The following is a 24411-nucleotide window of genomic DNA, read 5'->3' as shown; positions in this document are numbered from 1 at the left end:
TACCCCGCAGAATACCGACTTATCTCGAGATTCCACGGAATGGCAATGCAATTTTGTTCGCAGGAAACAAATCGCGGACGGCTTGGTGGTGGTTAACGAACCTGGAATTGGCCGATTAAAAATTTACGTGAGGCAGATCGTTCTTTCGAGAAGAATGAGCTTGCGATGGGGAAGATCGTGCTTTCTCACCCTTGAAAGACAGAGAATTTCAAGGATTTTGTAGAAACAGAGCGAGTAGATTTGTTCAAATATTTATCTACCATTTAATTTCCAACGGTTTAAAATGTTTTAATTTATCGTGATTTGTGCATATAAAATCTCTCGTTATTCCTATAAAATAATGTATAATAGTCACTTCATTGTGATTTGTTTAAATGGTTTAAACTATTTAAATGGTTAATATTGATAAAAAAAAAATAGAGATGGGCATCGTATCATTCGCATGCAACTTTTGTCGATTTTAATACGACGCATGGATAGGCGTCAAGATGGCCGATCGTCGAGTGCTGTCATGCGCGTTATTACATCTGCTGTATTTCAAGGGGGCGAACAGAGAAATATATAATAAAGTTTATCGATTCTGCGCGACATTCGGTGTGATTTTAACCGTGAAAACGATTCCTTGCGAGTCGAACAATGCTTCCCAGAAACCCATTCTTTTTCAGTAGCAAACACGGTTTCGTTGTTTCCTTAAACGCCGCGTTACTAGAATGAAAGACATTCTTCGAATTTAATGAGATTTAAGAGAGTCGCTGGAGAATCGAATTTGGACTATTACGAACTGGAAACTACACTCCACTTTTCTTTACTAACAATTCCTGTAAGATTCGATAGAATGTATTCAAGTAAATTGTATACTTCTTATGTAGTTGTGCACTAAACTGAAATGTTACATTAAAAAAGTAATCTTTATTCTCCACTGCTTTATTTAGAATTGTAAAAATGGAAGGAAAATACTTTTCCAACGAAGCAAATTTTTAAATCTTCATGAAATCATGCCACAAGGCGAAAATATGTGTTAAAAAGAATGCATCGGTGTTTGACCCACTCGCAGTAAGTCAGTGCGGCTCACTGCTCTGCCTGCGTTTCGGTAATCGTAGTTAAGCGGCTTAACGACAGAAAAATAGCTTCCTGAAAATAATTATTTCGCCGTAAATCACAATTAACGGGTGGGAAATAATCCCGTTCGTACTCCAATTATTTTAATTATTACAGAACGCGGTGCAGTCGAACCAGGAATATCAAACTTGTTGCGAATCGTCGCTAACTACGGTACTAACTCAATTAAACGGATGCAAATGTTGTCCGACGTTCCCCGGCATTCGTTCTGTCGCTCACCGTGGAAAATAACATCGATCCGTTGATCACTATTAATCCGCGGCCGGGTTAAACGATTTATCCTGTAACGCGATTCCGCTGCTTATTATTTCCACGGTAAAACCCTGTTCCCCGATAAAGGGAGAATCGCTCCGCGAAACTCCACCCTTTTTGTTTATCGATAAACCGTTTATTCGTCTTCCGGATTGTCGACTAAGCCCGACAATAGGTTTCCCTGAATGTATTCGACGTCGTTACTATCCGCTGCGCGCGATTTAACTCGAATAATTGATCACAGTTTTGAACATTCATTGTTGCAACAGAGTGAAATATTTGAATGAAAATATACGGGTGGATAGCGCTCGTGCAATTTTTCATTCAGCTAATGTAGACCAAATAGAATTTTATTGAGGATCTAATTGGACTTTTAATCTCTTTTATAACACTACAGTTAAAGTTTATGCTACATGTATGAATTTTTATAGCCCATTATCATAGAAAATGTAGCACTTATTCATCGTAAGAGTAAACGATAAAACATACAATTTCTAAAATCGTTTAACTCGTTTCCCCAGTGAATAACTGTTACAATTCCAGTGACAGCAACATATAAAAATTCATGAACATAGTTAAAACATATCCGAACAAACTCAAAAATTTTCACAAATGTGATTCACCCAGTTTACCAGAAAAAAATTCCAAAGTCTATCCGACGATCCGAAAAACGATTATATCTCGTCAACTACGATTTCGCAGCCACGGATGTTTAAACAATCGCAGCAGCCATAAATGTCGAATAATTAGTGTAACGTTACGCACTTGGAGCACAAGGAGCTTGGTGGTTCGCGTTCCAGCGGATCAACGTTGTAATTCCAACGGGGAAATTTCAGCATCGACCGCGGATTTCGGTAACAGTCCTTGTCCGTATTGTTTGATCCCCGATTATATCGATGGAGATAGTGCACGCGAAGAGCGAGCCCGCAGGATAATACAATTCATTCTGTCTGATATATAGCGAGGAGATTATCCCGATGGGAAACCAAAGAAAACGTTATCGCCGTGGTGCGCGACCGTTCGGATTTCGGTGTCTGACTCATGGCGGTTCATACTACTGCGAAGGATCCCTGGTTTGCCCTGTCATCAATTACGGGAACCTCGTCAGTCGGACTACGCGATAAGACGAGCCAGATCGGGATCACGGAAGCATTCTGTCTTGACTCACGGGTACAAATGATTTGGTAATTAATCCTTTCCACGCTAAGTTCTTCCGGCGGGAACGCCTCCGCTTTGCATACCAGCAGATAAACGATGCTATCAACGCTCGCGGGCTGCGTGCGACTTCTGGACATAACTTTCCGGCGATTAATAAAATGACACTTTAGTAGCAGACACTTTAATTCAATGTAGTTTCAGGAGAAACAATGTGTAATATTTTTGTATAACGAAATTATTCGAGGTGATAAGCTCCTGTACCTCACAATTAACCTCTTGCCGTATTTTAACGAGCCACACTCGTCGTGAAGATGTTGAACAAAATTTAACATACTGTGCTGTGAATAATTATAAACTCGCATTTATTTCCTGTATTTTTTCGTTATTATTTCCAAGAATCCAACATGTAAGTTTTACATGTTTCTTGCTATCTCTTCTTCGTGCAATGTAGTAGCTGAATGTTTCAAAACAAGGGGATTTGAGCTGTGAATATTTATAAACTCAGTCGCTGTTCATACCTCATTCAGAACGCTTCTGAAGTTTTGTCAGATCTTCTTACAATTAGTGATAGTAATATTACAGCAAGTCTCTAAAAAGTATTTTTTTAAGGATCTTTGAAACAGTTCTGTACTGTACACTATGCTGCGTGGCACGCAATTGAGTGATGTAGGTAGACAACGAATAATCGATTTCAAGGGTTGTGGGAAAACTCAACGACAAATTGCTAGTATAATTAATAGATCCCAAAGTGTAGTTAAAAATTTCTTGAAACTTGAATAAAATTGAATAAAATTGAATAAAATCTGCTTGGGCAGATATTCCAAATGACATTTTAAATAAGCTATATAGTAATGTTCCTGATTGGCTCTTACATGTAATAAAAAATAAAGGAAAATGTACTAAATACTAAATGAAAGATACCAAAATTAATAACGATTCTATACCTGTTCACATCTTAAACCACAATTTTAAGAAAAAATTCAATTTTTTATAAATTTCTGAGGAACAAAACTATTATTTTTAACTATTACTTTTGTTTTGTATTAAAATATAAAAACGGCTTCGTAAAAACATAAAAATATGGTTGAGCTTATAATTATTCACAGCACTGTATATGAATGTTATGCCTTTCTTTTTAAATGAAATAAAATTTGACTCGTTTGTAATCAATATGTAACACTAAACCTACCGAGCCTTAAAAGTAACTAGTGAAGTTTGATTTCATTTAGACTTTGTGCGACTCCTATTATAATACGTACTCTACTAAACATATTTATACAGTCAATTCTTATAAAATCAATTTTATTATTTCAATAATTGTAATATAATAAATCTGGAACCGGTCATTTTGACCGGTGGTGGTAGGTTTAGTGTTGAGCATTAAGATAAATGTAGCCATACAAAAAATATAAATTCTCTTCTCTCTTCTACGATCTTTTTCGGGATAAAGACGTTTTAATCATTGTAACTGCAAAGAAAATGATACGGCACGCGATTAATGCAGACAATTTTTATTTTGCATAGAAATTCGCAGTCTAACAACGTTTCGAACAGACGGTTCCCAAAGCAATTACTCACTGCAACCTCGCGAACAGGTGGAAACAATCACGACACTAAATGCCGACCATCAGGAGGCATTCATGGCGTATATTCCCCCATGAATCGCAGAAATTCGCGCACCGAACGAAAGTCCACGTCCACGACACGTGCAGACCGGTCCACAAAAGTGTCGATTTCTGTTACAATCGATCCGCAGCGGAATAAATCCACGTCGAGTTAGACAAATCGGATGAAAGGTGCGAAAGTTGTGCGTGCGATCGTTGCAAAAAAGCGTGAAACCGGCTGTAGCCGTACACGCGTCCGGGTCTGTTAAATTGAGTGGCGAATTCGAGAGACGGAAAATCGGTCTGGCTTTTGCGAAGCTTTTGCAAAGGTTTTGGGAAGCTTTTGCGAAGGTTTTGGAAAGCTTTGTGAAACTTTCGACGAAGATTGTTGATACTGTGATTATGACCAGATAGTCGACACCGAATTCTTGTCCCTGAATTCCGATCGAGTTACAGGGGCGGTACAACCGGAGGGTGGTAAACTCGATTGCCGGTTCGGCCGCGAGAAAATTGCGAATTGTTTTCGCGATGACGAACGCGCCCGGTCGCGGTCTAATTGCGTTATCGCGCGACGCTGCGCTAGCAGCTGCACGCTCGCGGCATAATACCGCAGAACGACGTGGTTTCCGGTGAAACTGCGCCCCGATGAAAACGAGATCGTTGGGAAACGTTCCCCGACATCGGGGCCCCGAGTCGAATAACTGTACCTGCCGTGATGCAACGATTCGTCAAACGCCACATTGCTTTTGTTCGCTGATACATCGTGATTAATTCCTACACTTCTCGCGATAGCGGTCCATAAAAATTCCTACGTGTAGCCTAAATGTGTGGAAACAACTCTGCAAAGTTTCATAAAAATATATCATTTGGTTCTTGTACAAAATTTCCGGAACTATAGACTGCGGATCTTTATGCATTGATAGCAAAATTGAGCAGATGAGATCCGAAATTGTTGAAAGATTTTAAAAATTGAGGATGTCAATGTATCAGATGATTGCATAAGTTCGTGCCCGATTTGAAAATAAAATTCAATGGTTAAATTTTGAAGATTTGGTTAAAGATAGGTTAAATTAAAATTAAAAAAAGGTTAAATTTTCTACAGTTAGAAAAGAATGGTAACTATGTGTATAAGTGATTAATAAAGTTGTATTCTTTAAAATTTAACCATTGATTTTTTTTTCGAATCGGGCACGAATTTATGCACTCATCTAATATGATTTCTCCTCTATTAAAATCACTAAGGGAAGAAATAACATTCAATTTTTAGTTTCTATTTCTTGCAATTGATAAAGACAATTTTTTATTTTATATAAAAATCCACAGTCTGATGATCAGACACACTGCCGATAAAATTGTTCGCATCGTTCGTGAATAACAGAGGAGGGGGGGGATTGGTACAATTATAAAAAAATTATTCTGTTTTAAAGGGTGTATGGAGACTTATTTTACTGAGTGTATGTAAGATGCTCTACCGTTTTATGGTTATAGCAACGTGCGCTGTTTAGAGGAAACATGCATCAAATTGACACGAGGAACGGACGAGAGTTAAATTGCGAATCCACTCGCGTGCTGTTTCATCGTTCCGCGGTTTCCCTGTGAGCTTTCTCGTGATCATGATACGCTAGCGTGCTGCCGATCTTGATGGAATACACTCCTTTTTCTATCCTGTACGCTTTACGACGGTTTTATGCATTTCGAATATCACGATAGAAAGTTTCATCTTGTATTCTATTATATTATACATGGAACATCCCCGATGGGATATTTTAAAGAAAATCTGACAACACAATAAATAAGTAAAATTTTCGCGAACTACAACCATGCGGTGCAATAAAGAAAAATGTATAGCGCAGTATAGGATAGGAGTCTCTTTGTATGTAAATATTATATAAAATATCCTTCTATACAAGCTTTCGTCCACGAATGAAATTTTTCAGAATATACGGAAAAGGTGCAAAGAAAAATTTAATATCGTACGAAATCTATTAAAACGCGCCGGAGAAGAATTGTTCTAATTCTTTTTTTTCTTTTAAAATAACAAAGGAGAGCTGGGAAATTGTTGTCGGGTCAAGCGTGAAAGTAACGCAAGACTGAACGTTTTCAGAGGCCATTGGTTCGCGAGTGCTGGAATCGAGCGAAACATGCATGTTGAATGACTCGATACGTTTGAATCGCGAAACGCAATTTCGAGAATGCGAATTTTACACGTGCACGAATCGAATAAACGCCGGAACACAGATAGCATTCTTTTCCCGGCGAGCCGCCATTCTTGTTTACAAATTGCTTGCAATGAAAGTTACATAACACTCTTCACCCTAAACGATACTGAATAGAAACGTTCAGCTGGAATAGATAAAATAAAAGGCTCGCTTGACAATGCTCGATTAAAGTGATACAATGCGCCTGCCGCGCGGGTTTCAAATCTGATAAAGCTTTCTCTCGGAGAATTGGAGGAGTGTTCGAGCACAGTTGGAACTTTCGCAAAAATTCTCTAATTAAAAATACAATCGGAACTTCGTTCAAACCCCGCGAGAACAGTTCGGTAAATGTTTAAAGTGACCGTTCCTCGATCACGTTCCATTAAAAATTTACAAATCCGTGAGAAATTGGTGGTCCAGAAACAGTGCTGGAAAAGAATCAAGAATATTCTCTCTACACCATAGTCTTCTTTTTTGTGCACACCTATGTAATTCATATTTTAATACGGAACGAGTAAAGTGTTCTAGAACGTCGTAAAATATTTTTGGCATTTTCGCAAGGCTGGAGCTGTTAATATTAACATAGTCCGGTCCGAGCAATCAAGGCTGATAATGGCAACGGAATGCAGTCGAAGCGTGCATGCTTCGCGAAATGGCCGGCCGTTTATAGCGGCGCGTCCGTTTAGAGACAGGGTCCCGATATCGCGGCGTTGAATAGTCGAAACACGCGGCCGTTTCGGCACGGTTTAATCGGGAGAATGGGACGTAAAGTTATCGTGGCCGAAGGGCTGGGACGAGACGATACCCGTGGACAATGAAGTAACGCACGAAGTAATGCCAGCCGAATTGTTTGGCTCGTGGTACGCGAAAACAAAAGGAAATGGAGTCCATTGTGTCGCGGCTCGGGAGTAACGCAACAAGGAATTAATTATCGCCCGCGAAACTACCTGTTTTCAACGGTGCGCTCATCGGGATAAGCCTGCATATTTCAGAAAGGCAACTCGCGGACGGTTTGCGATATTCATCCGGTTGGAACACCTGTCTTTGTACGTTGCGCTTCCAATAAGTGTGGACGCCAATCTAATAGAACTGAAATTTTGAAAATATCTTCACGGTGCATGTACAACTGTCGCCAGTAGTACAGGGTGTATAAAAAGTAATGGTCATCCGTTCTAGGGGTGAATATACACCTCGGGATCGGTGGACATTTGTAAGAGAATCTTGTCGCAAAATTGTTTATAACAAAGAAAATTCTTGTTAAAGTTGTTTTTTACGTCAACACCTTCTACTCATACAGACGAGAAAAAGTTCGGAAGAAGCCATGTGTCGCATACAAATAGTTATTGATTTATGAGTTGTTAAAGTTTTTGCAAAATTTGATTGTGTGGAGTTATACGTACAGACAAAAGCCTACTACTACAGTCCACCTGACCGTGTCGATTAGATCGAATATAATCGTGTGCTTGCCTGAAGCCAAACGAAATTTGAAGGGACATTCGTCGATAGGCCCGTAACAAAAAAAGTGATCGTGTCCCTGTCCATTTGAATCATAAAAAAGTTACAAAATGTGAAAGAATACCTTATATCCACTGTTACACATAGGAATATTAATCCTACATTATTAGACTGCTGATCTTTATGCATTTATAGAAAAATTGAATAGATGAATTCAAAATTGTTGGAAAATTTGAAAAATTGAAGATGTCAATACATGATTTCTCCTCTATTATAATCATTAAGGCAAGAAATAACATCCAATTTGGTTTTCCTTTCTTGCAATCGACGCAGGCAATTTTTATTTTGCATAAAGATCCGCAATCTAACTATCAACGAATGTCCCTTTTTTCGTTTGACTAGAGGCACGCACACGATTATATTCGGTCTCATCGACACGGTCAGGTGGACTGCAGTAGTAGGCTTTTGTCTATACTTATAAAGGTAGGCGCACACTAGACCGCACCGCGATTGCACGCCGACCGCCCGCTTCTGCTGTTTTAACTTTCTTCTATGTAGTTCATAGATCTATGTTTTACATCACGCATGGGCAAATTTTTGCTCGATCGAAGGCATTTTCAAGGGATACCCTCACTTCTCCCGGCCGCGCGTCTCGCTCCCCGTGGCAGCCGTAGTGCCGTATCCCTTGAAAATGCCTCCGATCGAGCAAAAATTTGCCCACGCGTGATGTAAAACAGAACTATGAACTACATATACGAAAGTCAAAACAGCGGAAGCGGGTGGTCGGCGTGCAGTCGCGGTGCGGTTCTAGTGTGCGCCTACCTTAACACCACACAATCAAAACAATATGTTTGCAACGCATGGCTTTTCCAAACTTTTTCTCGTCTGGATGATTGGAAGGTGTTGATGTAAAAACCAACTTTAACGACAATTTTCTATGTTATAAATAATTTGTCGGCAAGATTTTCTTACAAATGTCCATCGATCCAGGGGTGTAGATTTACCCCTAAAACGGATGACCATCACTTTTTATACATCCTGTACAATCTTGCCACAAATATTTTTATTTCATTTGTACAGTGCCTTAAACATAGAAAGAGATCGGAAAAATCGGAACTTCATGTTCGAGGTGCTGCCAACTTTTTCAATTTTTCATGTTTTTCGTCCCCTTTAGTAACGGCGATATTAAAGTATTAATTTCGGTAGCTTCGCTCGACATTTTTCGACGGTACCCGTAAAATTTCGATGCCGTCGCGACGGGATTCTAGTAAAGTCGCGCGTGTATGCGTTCATGTTCTGATCGAAACGATCGCGGAAAGGATAACTTTACGATCCATTCAGGTGCACTGTTAGAGCCGTTATCGAATCAAGTGGGTCCCTCGCATTTAGCGAATCTACTGTAATTGAAACACGTATTTTACAAACGCAGTTGTCGCCGTTTCGCATAACGTTATCGGGCCGTGAAACACTTCGCAAATTGGACTGTTTAGGTTGGCGTACATAACCGGTTTTATTCACGTTTAACGTAGTAGGAGCTATCAATTGAACTGTGGATTTTGATGCCGCGAAAGTTCGTGGGCGTTGACGAAAATTAATAGTGTTTTTTATATTACGCTGTCTTCATAGAATCTTTACGCTTCGGTTTGAAGAAATAATGTCGACTACTATACACATTATAAAATGGTAGCAGCACTATGTATGAGCCTGATTAATTGATCTAGACCGATTTATTTATAGACACGTGGCTCATGTATCGATCACACGCGAACACGAACTATAAAACATTTTTTAATTTCCGACGAATCGTACGTATTCGACCAAAAAGTAATATAAAATTATGCCGGCGGTGAAGGAATAAATAGTGTGTGAGAAAGTACCCGAAGAATGCAGCGAGGTGGTCAAACAATTTTCTGCTAATTAATTGATACTTACAAGATAACATCATCGCTCTCCGAGGCATTAAAACATCCCTCAAACTCGATTCGCAATCACGGAAAGCGAAGAACCTCAAATTCCATTACCAAGCCGCTTTATCCGCCGCTGAAATTGAAAGCTGGACAGAAGGGAGTGTCCTCGATAATCGGCCCTTTCATCGATACTCCAACGAGTCGTTAAATCTTCACTCACTTACGGTCCAAGCGAATTATCACTCGGCGATCGTTCATTATTCACCGGTTCCGCGGCTTAATACCACTTTTGTGCCAGCGGAATTTCACGGTCATTAATCAGACACGGCCCGAGAGTATTGGAGGGGATGGGAACGGCCCAAACTACCGTTGGAACCGCGTGGATAATTAGTTTCGCATCAATTACACGATTAATCATCGTTGGATGATTATTAAGGGGCCGCGCGGTTCACAACTGTCACGATTTCACGCGTCCGCGAGCTTCCGAGATAGGGGTGGTTTAGAATGAAAAGGTGTCGGCTGTGAGAACAATCCTCTGACAGTTTCAGGGGATCAAATTTGAGAATGACAAGAACGAAAGGAAATTTTGCTAACAACTACCCTGGAATCGAGAGATATTTTAGGGAATGCGGAGGATAATTACGCCTTCGATGTGATGTGGAGGTGGTTTCTTAATGCTTCCTTCATTTCAGGGCTGGGGAGGCGGGGTAATTAGTATCGATATTAAATTGATTAATATTGGAACAGTTATTTAAAAACTATTCAGTTTGGTAGGTAGTTCTTTAGCGAATATTTTAATATTTAAGGGAATATATTTTGTCACTCAGTATTGAGATACATTAAAATATTTTTATATTAATAATATTATCATATATTAATTTCAAATAGTGAACATTTGTCAGGATCTTTTTACCAAGAATGTACTGATTTTGTCCGGTTTAAACTATGGAAGATAGTTTGAGGTTAAAAAAATTCTCCTTTTAGGAAATTATTATAGTAAATTGTTTACATGCAGATTACAAGGCCGTTGTTGTAGGCAGTCTATTGGAATTTTTATACGCACCTGAACTTCTAAGGCATGGTAAGCAAATATGAGGCCAAGCAGTATCACAGTAGACACAGAGATCAGGGTTTTCAATGCTGTCGAGTAAAACGAGGCCTGGAACATAAAACATCGTCCTCTGTAAATCCCGGCTCTGCAATGATATATTGCCCTTATACTACCGCCACTTAAATTTACATAGTCCTCCCACAATAGGCAAGCAGACATACTATTTTTGTTTCATTCTAACCGGTTCGGATAAACTGCAGAAATTCATATCCACGTCAAACAACCAAAAAGTATAATAATAAAGCGTACATATATTATTCCCTTCCTTGTTCCAGCTTATTTTAAACTGGAAATATTTTTATGCGCATGAAGTACACGAAATGTAACTACAAAGAATGCTTATATTATTTTTTTCCAGAATGAACTGGATCTCGATTTCTATGAAATGCCTATAATAGAATTCAAAAATTAAATACAACAAAATAAAAATTATACTGCGGATTAAATACATATTTTCAACGAAAATTTTTGGAACATTCATTTTTTGCATTATACACCACAAAAAATCCACGCCAATATTAAAGATCGAAGTTTTTGTTGGAGGACGTTCTCACTCTCGGTACCTATTTCCCAGCAGGAACAAAATCGTTGTGTTATTAGCATCGCGAGAACTGCATTCGCGAGAAGTTTCGAAATTTTTTGAATTGCCAAAGTTACAAGCCGCTCTCAGCACGAAGCGAGCATTCGCCGGGCGGTGATATTGTCGATGAAGAATTCAGAAGCGATTAAAGCTCGTGTTCCCGATGCTCGTCGACGGGCGTTATCGTTAAATGTAATTGAGTCGGCGACCAAAGCGCGGCAGAGTGGGTGAAAATTTCTTCGGGAACTTCCGCCCACGCGTCAATTCGTTAAAGTTACCGAGTAACTACCCGACGAGAAGCAGTTTTCTCGCGCGTTGCCTAATTTCTAGCTGCGACGAGCGCGCAGATTAGATCCAATGAAATATTCAAACGTCCGCTTCAAGTTACTTATTGTCGGCTCGTAAAAGTCAAACGCGCCACTTTATCGGAGGCGTTAACCGGCGCCGATCGTAAATTCTTGCTGCATTCGTGTACTGATTGCAGGACGAACTTCGCCATTTTTCTGAAAGAAAGGTAAATACTGAGTATTCGAGCTTTAAACTTCGTATAATTATTATGTAGTGTTTCAATAAGGTACTCAATTTTTTTCAAGCAACAATAATCATTTTCTCCGAAGCTATAACAACATAAGTTATGGATCGAGAAAATCCATTTCCCCTAGTTTGATACGCCGAATAGAAGCTGGTATTTGGACATTTTTTGAATGAAAGGCGCCGATAACATTATTTCAAGTTTATTCAAACAATTACGGTCGACAAGAATTTCTCATTTATCATATATGGCGAAAAATTTACAGAGTTCGAGAAGGCCTAGTTTCGACCCCATCCGCAAGATGGGCAAAATCGTCGAATAACTTGCTCGCAAGTTACTAAACTGTCACCAATTAGTATATTAATAACGTTCCTCAAAAAGTATTCAGACATTTGTGTCTAAGGCAGGGCCCGCTAGATAGCCTTACTGATGAGTCCTCTAGCGGGTCTAGGACGAAACACACCTTTCTTTTCCCCTTATAGAAAACAATTATATAGCAAACGTGGTCTTATGACGTATGAGATTCAAATCCGAATCGACACGTTTGAGGTTTCCTACAAAATAGCTATTTAGTGTAGAATTTGATCGAGCCTGGCGCCGATAACATTATTCCAAGTTTATTCAAACAATTACGATCGACAAGAATTTCTCATGAAAGGTATTAATATTCGAATATCAAATTTAATAGCCCTGTTAACTGACATTTGAAGGATGTGCCAAAATTTTTTCAAGCTACAACAACAACTTTCTTCGAAGCTACAGTGGCATTAGCGAAAAGGTGTAGACCACTGTTTTGAGAAAAATTTATTTACAGGATATCCTTAGTTGGAATGCTTAGGAGAAATTTTCGTGGATACCCAACCACGAATAGTATAAGAATACAAGTTTTATAAACTGTCAAACTAGGGCGACCCCTAAAAGGGAGTCTGTCAGGGAAGAATAAACTTCCATATCGTCCTTCCCCCGTATACGTGTAACGAATGTTGCTGGAGAGAACCTTTGAAACATACCCCTTCGGATTTACGAGAGAAACTTTTTTTGTGGCCCGCACAGCCGCGGGAAGAATTTTCATGCTATTTTTTCGGCAACCGGGGATGATTGTATTCAGTGTTTCCCGCGTTCCGCGCGAACTGTTCCTGGCATGTCCGAAGACATGCATCTTGAAAGGACGGAATGCGTCCAAACTTTTCATATTTCTCTTGAAATATGCAGATGGTGTATAATATTGTACCTTATTGTCGTATATTATGAACCGTTTCCTGCAAAATTATGAGGATCGCGATCATTGCAGTTCTCAGTACGGCACTAAACGCGAGATTGAACGGTCGATTCCGTTTACGGATATTTACTCGGTTTTATTCTTAGTGGATCGATACGTTTGATTCGCGGCATGGGCTCACGGCGTTCGATACCTTCGAATCCAGCCTTTACGCGACTCGGTACTAATAACAGCGTAATCTACGTGGAGTACGACCGATATAAAATGGATAATCAAATTCGGTGCTCATTAAGCATGACTTCTCTCGGAAAATAAACAAGTTACGGTTCCCGTTTGCATCGTCCGGCGCTGAATAGCACGCGGAATCGATGGTCTGTTTGGTTAAGAACCATTCGCGATCGATAATCCCGGTATAATCAGATTATGTTATATTTATTCGTATTGTGCATGCGAATTCGCTGTTCGTTATCTTGAATTAAATGTAAACGACACGGATGGGAGTCGCGGATAAAACTTTGCATGCTAAGCGACGGTAAACAGTTAATTCTTAGCCATTTCCACTTAAATGTCCCTTAATAGTCTTTATGTTCAATGAATTGCTAAATGCGTATGGTAAGCGGCACACTCGATACAAATAATACGAAATGGTTTGTTGACACTGCGCATTTATGCAGAAACAGATGCAATTTAAAATCGTGTAAAAAGGTCAAATCAAATGAAACGTCCGAATAGTTGGTGTTGAAATGCTCGAGTGCAAATGTTTAACTGTAAACTATTCGTTGAATCATTTCTACTTTTCGTCCGACGCGCGACGCGATGGGATCCAAGAAAAACGTTCAGCTGTTCAGGAAGAGGGATTACGCGGAATTAATGTTTCTCCGTCCGCGAGCTCGAGTATGATACGTCGAGGAACTCGTTACTATATCCGGTCCTCCGGTTCTCGTTAGAGTATTCTGTTCATTTTTCTACTTCTTTCGGGCGGCCACTTGCACGTCAGTACTCTCTTTCTCTCTCTCTCTCTCTTTCTCTCTCTCTCTCTCTTTCTCTCTCCCAACTTGACGTCCTCGATTTAATTACAGAGAGAATACTCGACGCAGAGTGCTTCGAGTGATTCGAGGGTTCTTCATCGCGGACCTAACGTTGCTCGGCCTTCTTCACTCTTCAATTTTCCGGCGACCTTGAATTTTTATCACCACCCGCGATTACAAATGACGCTTCTTTAAAATTAAATCGCGGCCTCTGTATAATCAGACTGCGGATCTTTAAAACGAATAATTACCAACAAACTGGAGCAAAATAGAAATTGATGTCAAGAAAAAGTATTATAGACGAACATTTCTCGCAATTTTCTTTGTCTTCGTCGAATGCAGGGTTAAGGAGCAGGTAGACTAAATGCTGTTCCGATTTAATCAGTCCGCGACCGAATGCTACGTCCCGTGGCCAGATTTCGGTTTGGCGGTGGCGAACCTGCGGTTTCTGTAACAGCAGGCAGTCAGTTAATTAGTTACACTAAGAGGAATATAAATTAGCCGCAGAGGGACATGGCTTGTAACGTTCGGGCTCGACCTTTGCGTTAAATGACAGGAGCACGTCTCACTGTGACGTTTCAGCTACCGTGCATTAACCGCAATGGACCCGGAATGCTTCAAAGACCGTGCAATCCTACAAAGGTATTTTATTTATGTTCGTCCCCTACCAGAATTATCTCTGAAGCACTACAGGACAGTACCAACCAGTGTGTTATTGTCAGAAACTTTTCCGAAATCTGGCAATTCAGCAACATCGAACAATTTTTATCAATACCTATTTAGTCAGCTACAATTTACGTGCAATTGGTGAAAGAATTATACAAAATGTCTGAAAAACTTCTTCTTGTGGAAGGAGCAAACTATTGAACGTAGATAAAGAATTACATTAGCTTCTCATGAAAATCCCTGACCCAAAGCTCGCCTCCTCAATCCCTTTAAAAATGATTTTCCCGTAAATCATCAGGTCTCCATTCTGAAAAATCTCCAGGGAACTAGACATCGCATTTCTCAGGTGTCCGAAGTGTTGATCGAATCCTACTCAATCCTCCATTAGTCCGATATTCCGAGGAGTTCGTCAGTTCGATCGGAAGAATTGTTGTCATCAATGTTTCATCGGGAGGCTTGTGGAACGCGTCAGCGTCTCGCCTGTACAACAGCGCGGAAAACCACTCGCCGAGGCGGAATCGTAATTTTGGACGGCAACCAACGACGGACTCTCCCTCTCTCTCGCTCCTTTTGTCAATAATACCAGTAGGACTTAATCCCGAGTGGACGCGCGGCCAGATCCGCAACGTTGCACTTTTCTCGAGTGGTCTCGCGAGCTCCGTGAAAGGGGATTATTGATTACGAATGAAATGGAACCGGTGGCATGGGGCTTTGTCGTTCAATAATTTGTTTCGGCGTATCGCATTGTTGACGGCCCGGGATCCATTTTCCGCGGATCCGTGCAATTTTACACGGACACGAAAATTCCTGGTCCACGTGGCCGACTCTGTCGTCAGGGCTTTTCAAGAATCCTGGCGAAGAAACGAAGATTTAGGAAATGAATGGATATCTATTGTTCATATAACGAAGCTGTCAGCATGTTTGAGGATTTAGGTTCTATTGTAGCTTGATCGAATAGGCTAATCATTTTATTTTGGAATTTATAATCTATACGGAGCCATAAAGCAATTTTTGTGACGCAAACAATTTCGAAAGTGCGATCAATTTCAAGGGACAGGGATAGAGAAAATTTTTTATTTCCTTTTCCCCAAACCACTCGCACAAAATTAGCTCGTAAAAGTGTTCCGTACAGCGCGTACACTGTCCGCCAAAAGCACGAGGCCAGTCTCGGGTGATTAATGAACGGGATTAATATTATTTTGCAACGATACACTAAAATTTATGGAGCCATTACTTACACGAATCATTTATGCTCCATATTCATAAATAAATCTCATTAATCTTTCGCCGGGGTAATATTTTTGTACTCCATTAATACGGCCACCTGGTCCCATAACTTTTTGCCGACGATGTACCCGCGTCCGACGAATTTATTGACTCGATTTTCTGTAAAACGAAGACTGACATAAAAAAATTTTATTTCCCACTCTCGATTTATTTACGGCGAACGAGAACGCACACGCTGTGTCACCCGCACTTCATCTGTTCAAACTGGTTATTCAATGGCTGATGTAATAAAAAGCGGTATATCGAAAAATATGACCATTCGATTATGCTTCTTTTCGATGTACACAGTCACGTGTGCGTATCACTGCATACGAGCTTTAAAGTCGTGTTCGAGCTGATTTCCTGTCAAAGCAATTCAGAATTTTTCCCTTTATTTACCACGCAGTGTGAAAATGGGTTTACCTCAACGCGCTTTTCACTTTTGGGAAATGAAAAAAACCTTCGCAAAAAAATTTACCATTTGGGGATTTCTCGGCGTGGAAAAATTAATCCTTTGCTTACAACCGATGGTGAAAATTGAAAATAGTGGCTATAAAAGAAAATTAGGTAAATTTCGTTAAATTATTGTATTTGTCAGATATAAATGCAAATATACATACATATGAAGCTGAAAGTGACTCTTCTACAATTTTACAAATTCAAGCGATTCTTTTAAACTCAATATTGTAATTTGATTCTGAACTTTTCAAAACTTCTTCTCAATACAGTAAATCCTCTATAGTCGCAAAAGCTTCGGGGATGTTCGTTTGCAAACTTCGTAGACGGACACTATTTTTTTTGAGTTTCAAAGACCGGTCCGAACATAGAGAAGGACAGCTCGTGTGAAGAGGACCGCTCGCGGCCGGAGCGACTGCGACCTCCGCGTCTTTTTCTTTCCCATACGCTGTCCTTCCTTGTACCCCAAATTTTCATCGTCACTTAAATCACTAATTACAGTTGAAATGATATCGTGTTTGGTATTATTTTAATCGGAAAAATGCCACACATTGGTGAAAGTTTCATAAAAAAATAAGTAATAATAAAAAAATTTTTATATTAGTATTACATTGTGAAAACGCACGGGCCTTTGAACTGTACCGGCGACTGCAAGATCAGATTACTACAGTGGAGGGGATATTTTTTGCATTCATCGTGTACGACCTTTTTGCGACTATAGAGGATTTACTGTATTGATCTTTTTCTTCTGATTTTCACCTTATATGGTGATTAATCTACTCCTATAATTAGTCTATGATCAAATGATCGAAACGTGGTACACGGTCCTAGCCAGGTTCGTGCCTTATTTATCTATTCTGCAGAGTCGTTTGTTCTCCCTGGGTTTTTGCGCCCGACGCGTTCCCGGCGTATATCGCGTTCTGCGCTAGCCGACGCGGCGCGGCGTAGTGTGGCGATTAGTTATTGTTTTGGTCCTGTTCCGGATTGTTCGTTATCGACACGGAACTGAACCGACCCATGATTGGGTTCGTTCGTTCCGTTCACCGTTTCGCAAGGTCCGACCTGCTCGGAGTTAAATTGCCGGGATATTAGTTCAGTTGTTTTGAAGCGATCACCGGCCGCGCGATTAATTGTTCAGAGCTGCTGACTGCACGCGTCCGGGAAATGCGAGTTTTAATAACAGCCGGTAATGGATATTCCGTTGGACCGGTTGCAATTGCACTCACGTTCTTCTGCAACGGTGTTTTCAACTTTTGTCGGGAGATTTATCGCGATAACCAAGCCCTGTTACGCTCCCAGATGCTTCGGCGCTAATCATTTGTAAAATGAAATTGGAAATCGGCCACAGGTCTTCATTTCAACATGTTACTACTTCGTTAGATTTTATAAATTAATTTTTATGTTTGTATATTGCGGATCAATTTTCGTTTTGATCTGCACGGTAGGTATGGGATCAAGTTCATATGTACTCACGAATTCAAATCAATTTCAATTATCAAGTTTATTTTCATGGGTTTCGATTACTACTTAAAAGCAATGATTGTATTTGAAGAGTATTCATTTTAGACAAACTGATATCGAACCTCGGAATGAGTACTTAGAAGTTTCGAAAAGATACTTATAAGTACTTCGATGTTGAAAGGAATCGAATCTTTCACAAGTAGTACTCGAATCTTGAAAATCAGAACTGCACAGTAGGTTTTAAGCACTTTCTTAATAATATTTCCGACAGATTATGAAATTATAGTTATACATGTTGAATTAAATTATGCATTAGAGGACAACATAATTGACTGTAAAGGTAAAAAAGATAATGATTAGAAAAGTCAGAGAATTTCCGGTACGATATTCATAAAAGTTTCGAATCTGTTCGACCAAGATTCGAATATACTTGCAAGTATTATTTCCGTTTACCAAAGTATTTGTGAAAGTTTCGAAACTGTCTGGCATAGGTTCGAGTATACTTAGGAGTACTATTTCTGTTTTTCGAAGTATTTATAGAGAGTACGAATTCAATCAATCAAAGTACGAACCTATCTGCGAGGTACTTGATCCGTACTGCACGGTGCTGAATAACGAAAACAACACTCATAGATTCTCATAAATACAGAAAATTCGCAATCTACTAATGTTAAGTACGGTTTAGTAAAATCGTATACAAGTAGACAATCGATTAAATATTGAAAGAAAAGTTTTGATACGACTGTCTACAGTTTGTCGTTTGAAATTATACACAAAAACGTTTCGAAGAGTCCAGACACAAAGTGCAATATTTGAGGCACAGATTATTGGGACAACGAGGCACCGTTCTAAAACTGTCAATTGTAACGGTAACGCGCATAGTTCTCGCCAATGTCCGAATAATTATGAACGATACTGGACGTATCGACGAGCCGTCACGTTCCTCGCTCGTGCATTCATACGTTCCGAGGTGTTCGCGCTACAAATTGGTCCTCTAATTATTCGATTTCCGTCCTGCGCATCGGTGAAATAAAATAAGTAGCCGTGTTGAATCGGGACCAGATTGAATATCGGACACTGTTCAATTTTAGGGAGCGGGGGGAGGGGGCACCTGTGTAATCGTGTGCGAACGCTGCTCCGAAAATTGCCAACGATCAACGCCAGCTTAAATAGAATAATTCTGTAGTAATCCGTGAAAACGTGTCGACAGTATTTCAGGAGACCTTTAAATGATGCAACGTTAATTCTGCTCTGTCTTCATTATCTCCGACAGTGTTTTTACAGAAGCGTACATGAAAAATCAATTTTTTAAACGTGTGATTCGACATTCCTGTACAGGATTTATATTTTACGTTAGGAGAGATAATGTCCGGATTTTTAAAAATAGTGATTAACCTAGTTTTTTATTCTATACATTCTAAAGTATATCCGACGAGAGAGTAACCATGCGGAAAGACCAGTTTTCGTTCATCTTCGCGCATCTTCGCCCTAATTGGTTCAAGAGAGTGGGGAGTGGGTAGTGGAGTGAGAGATGATAGGCTCGCTGCCCCCTCCCCCCATCTTCTTAGCTGCGCGAAACGGGTTTACTCTTTCGTGGGATATACTTTAGAAAAAGCCCTGGCGGATTTATTTCTTTTCCACTGTTTGCGAGCATTCAGAATATTCTTGAAAAGAAAATTGATTGTTTCAATCAATGTCGTATTAACTCATTTCTTGACAAATAAATGGACACGTATGTAACAATTCCTTTAAAAACTATGACAATTCACTGGTAAAAAGCTTGAAACAAGAACAGGAATAATTCCGCGAGTATTAAATATTAAATTGTTTGCACTTTCGCGTCATGGTTATCGCAAATTCAAATCCTCAGAGGCAAATACCAAAAAAATGTCTGAAATTCTCGAAACATTTTGGAAACGTGCAGCCTCGAAAACAAGTCTCGTTTAAAAACAATCCCAATTGAAAACTTCTGTTTTAAACTCTTTCTGTGTCCCAGTAAGTGAAATTAAACGTTGATTCGAAACAAGTGAAACTAGTCTCGTTTCCCGGTGAATGATTCGCGCAATTTGTGACCGAATTAGCCAGAATATATCTGGGGATAATTCTAAGCAGATGTCTCGCATCATGGTGGCCAATTTCCCGTCGACGTCCAGGCGTCCAGGTTCGAATCTGCCGCGCCGTGGCGTCGCGACGTGTCGCGTCGGTGCACCGGGAAAACTTTCCTAATTCCGCGTCGCTTGGTGCTCGGGCAATGTTACACGGTCTGTTTACAGCGGGACCGTCGAGTGCAGCCGACCGGATTCCTGATTAAAGTCTCGAGTGTCCTTAACACGCTACGCGGAGAAAAGTTCCGCACACATTTCGTCCCGGCCGGATATCGATTCCGCGGCCAGACACCGCCATTGTTCGCGGCATTGTTATCAAAGAAATCGACGTAGCTCCGGACTCCGATCTAAATGATCTCTCAGTAGAAACTTCCGTGCCCTGTCAGTGTGCTAATGTGCTCTGGGAACTTTCAGGATCGTAATTGAAACCCGAAATTGCGGTGAAGTAATTTAATTCATTCTTTTATGGGAAGTATGAACTCATAGATTTAAATCCATAGAGATGTTTTTATTCTTTTTATAGTTAGTTTATTTAAGAGGGTGTTCACGTTTCTAACGATCCAAAAATCAACTTTATTTCATTCTCTTCAAGTGTAAGTGTCCTCGGCGAGAAGCAAAATTGAACCTGTGAAATCACCTAATATTGGTAAAATGCTTAATCAACATTACATATGATTATAAATACATGCGTATTCTAATCCTCAAGTTCAGGTGGGTGACAAAGCAAACTTCAATTATGATTATTAAAGAGGCCGTAGTCAAGAGGTAGGTTGTTCCGTTGATCATGAATAACATAGAAACTTCGATCGGAGAATATGATCGGCTAATCAATATCTGGGAATTTCACCGTAGGGGAAAATTAGGCAGCCCTTCGGACGCCAGTTATGTAAAGATCAACAAAGCAGGTTGTGCCAGCTGGTATAAATAAATGCATTCGGGTCCGCGAGCTTCAAGACTCACAACGTTTCTATGGCGACGGTATGGTGCTGCTTTGCGCATGTCGTGTTCGACCGAGGGAACCCGTGGCGTTCGGTTACGCCCTTGGAAATTAGTGGAATACATCTGGTCATTGTTTGTTCAACGAGAGAGAGAGAGAGAGAGAGAGAGGGGGGGGGTGAAGAAAGAGAGAGAGAGAGATCGTTGGACCGGGAGATGAAGATGAGTTTCGATTGTCTGACGCGTCGAGAACCGACTGCTATCAGGAGCCCCCGATTGTTCCGGGTTCCTTGGGAAAACGACCCAACAAACGGCTTTTGCATTCGGCTTGATAAACGATCCTGCATCCGCTAGCCAGACGATGCGTTCTGCATATCGTGATTTATTGTTTACACTACTCCCGGCTGCGATACGTTTTCCATACCACCCCACGTGTTTTACGATTATTAAACTACGATAAATTAGTTCGCGTGCTTCTACTACGCTCCATTCTTCCTCTAATTTGCAAACAATTGACGGCAATCGAAAGATTTTATGCTGCGGGCAGCCAGGTCCGATTTTTATACATTCTTTATTGTATGTATAGGGTGTTTGGTAACTGGTGGTGCAATCATCAATGTTTGAAATAAAATAAGAAAAGTGGTAATAATTAATTTAAAATTGATTCTAGCATGCAAGTAAATTATGTACCGTTTTTTACACTTGGTCCGAGTTGGATCTGAATATTTTTGGTAGTGAGAGCTTAAGTGGAACTCCCCCTAGGGGGTTACAAAGCTATACATTAGGATTAACATAAGGTCTGATATACATTTGGTTGATATGACATCTTACAGTTATACATTAGTAGTGTAGGTACAGCAGAATATAACGCATTAAGTACATAACTTTAAATCTTTAAATTACATTGCTTGAAAAAAGAAGATGACATGCCTGAATATTCGGTTCATAAAGTGATGATCTGATATTTAAGGGTGGGAACGTAGGATCTGGATTAGTAACAATTTATTTCTACCCGTAATAATACACATGCCGAATTATAAACACAGTGATATAACCGAAAATTCGATAAAAGCTATAAAGTAATGTTATTCGGGGTTGGCCAGGGACCAGTGGGCGCAGTAAACAAATTCCCATCAAATTGTAGCGTTCGCAAATTGGTCCACAGAAATATTTGCATAATTATACAAATACCGGCGCGGAATCCACTCATTTGAATACATACTTTTATCACCCCCGCGATGTGTGCGAATATGCAAATCGAATGGGCTCGCGCGAAACAAGCTAGACAGAACGCGATATTCTTAAAAACATTTCGAAGATATCCGTGACAGTAGTTCTCGTAACAATGTACGGATGCAAATCAACATTTACGTGAGCGTTTCCGGTGGCCGGTAAAATGATTTCACGGCCGGAAGTTCGGAGCTTTCAGATTTAAATGACATTCGCAAAAATCCTTGAGATAGCCGAAATGTCAGAGAATATTTTTCACACTCGCGTGGTTCGTGTAGCTGCGATTAAAACCAGTCCCACGGCGTACAGGAAATAAGCTTGCCAGAGGATGACAGGTGCGGTGGCGTGCTATTTTTTTTTATTTTGTTGTTTTTTTTTCGCGCGAGCCGCGATAGCCAATCGGATAAAATATGATTCGTAGAGAAACAACGTGAATGGCTTTGTCGCGGAAATGTAACGCCACGGAAACTTCGGGGTTGCTGGGGGTTGCTAGGCGTGCAGCGTGGGTGTCGAATCCCGGATTTCGCGATCGACGATTTATATTCGGCCCCCGATCTCGTAAACCACTGTTTACGGAGCCGCCCCTGCTTATTTCGAACTGTTTTGCACCGCACACTTCTCTGGCAAAATTGTACAGATCTTGACAGTGATCGCGTAGAGCGGCGAGACTCTTTTTAAAGAGCTGAATAGTTGCAAAATGTAGAAAAAAGAGGAAGCACGAGGAATTCATTTTGGCCTTGAACATGTTTATTGAATTTGACTTTTCTTGAGAATATCAAAGGTCAACTTCAATAAATATTCCCAAGATCAAAACAATTTTTTTATCCCTCCTTTTTATTTAATCTTCATTCGGCAACATTAGGACTATAATCTAGAAAAAGTTTCGTCGGTCTATCTGAACTCTATCAAAAGTTATGGAATTTTGTGAATGATGGCTCCACGCGCCACGCTCGCCTATAGAATTCGCGCACACGAGCGGAGTTCAATGAAAAATAATTGTCGGCGATATTATTGGGGAGGCACGTGTTCAATTAGGTAAACATTCGTGACCAGAATATTGCCGACTTCGTTTACCATCCTCGATCTTGGTTCGAATGAAATTACACGTTCAATTGTTAGCTTAGCACGAGAGCCGCGGCTCGAAACGCATGAAACCTCGAAAGTCCGATTTGCCGCTTCGAAAAGTAAATAGACAAGCTCGCGAGAAATATTTTCGAACGGTTTGATTTCGTTCCGTGTCGTTGCTGTTTAGATACGTACAAAATATGTCAATTTTCTGAGGGTTGGGAAAGATTAGTTGCGACCTTTTTCAAAATACTGAACAACAATGATAGAAATTTATTGGGTTGGATTTTTAATGTTCACCGGGGTCAGTTTCGTTCATTCGTTCAAGGGCGTCCATTATATTTGCTACGATTACGCTAAAATCAAAGAAAGTATTTATGTGCCTGCATCCCTCGAGAGGCAGAAGGTTAATTAGATGCAAACACTTTGATCCAATTGTATGCACAGAATATTATCGCAAAAACTATAATACTTGAACGATTGTATGATGCAAATAAATCGCTATCACTGTCAAATGACCAATTTCATATTTTCTGTCCCATAATTTCTTAACTAGAGCACGAACAGTAAAAAGTATTGTGTAAAAAGTATTCGTACGCCCATTAAAACAGAATAACGAAATGATATGCAAAATAAATTTTCGAAAAATTATAATTTACATGGTTACATGCAAAACTAAAAAAGGCATTTTTTAAAACTTTTCTATTTGGGCCCTTAATGAAAATTTAAATTATATGTTTTGTAGATCTATGTTAGTTATACACATACTGAAAATTTCATCGAAATCGGTTGACGCAGAAGAAAACGACAAGCATCGAAAGATGCATGATTCTGTGGATTTTAAGCACAAACTGATCAAAAGTCGTGTAAAACTACGTTTTTCAGCATGTGTGTAACTATTATAGATCTACAAAACATATTTTAAATTTTCTTTAAGGGCACAAATAAAAAAGTTTTAAAAAATGCTTTTTTTATTTTTGCATGTAACCTTGTAAATTATAATTTATAATTATAAACCAATGTTTCTAATTGATTATACAAAATCAGGTCGTTTAGTACAATT

General features: G+C 39.8%; 1 protein-coding gene across 14 annotated transcripts in view; it reads right to left on the bottom strand.

Annotated features, from left to right (window-relative positions):
- The window catches only part of Sk (small conductance calcium-activated potassium channel), a 268275-nt gene that overhangs the window by 43430 nt on the left and 200434 nt on the right, over nucleotides 1-24411 (bottom strand). For all 14 annotated transcript variants that reach the window (XM_076434699.1, XM_076434703.1, XM_076434698.1 and 11 more), the window contains one exon: nucleotides 10757-10852. In XM_076434699.1, coding sequence (XP_076290814.1) covers nucleotides 10757-10852 — 96 coding nt within the window. The remainder of the gene's footprint in view (nucleotides 1-10756; nucleotides 10853-24411) is intronic.

The sequence above is a fragment of the Lasioglossum baleicum genome, chromosome 12 (genome assembly GCF_051020765.1).
Source record: "Lasioglossum baleicum chromosome 12, iyLasBale1, whole genome shotgun sequence".
Lineage (NCBI taxonomy): Eukaryota > Metazoa > Arthropoda > Insecta > Hymenoptera > Halictidae > Lasioglossum > Lasioglossum baleicum.
The sequence above is the reverse complement of the archived record's forward strand: the minus strand, read 5'-3'. Positions and strand labels throughout refer to the sequence as shown.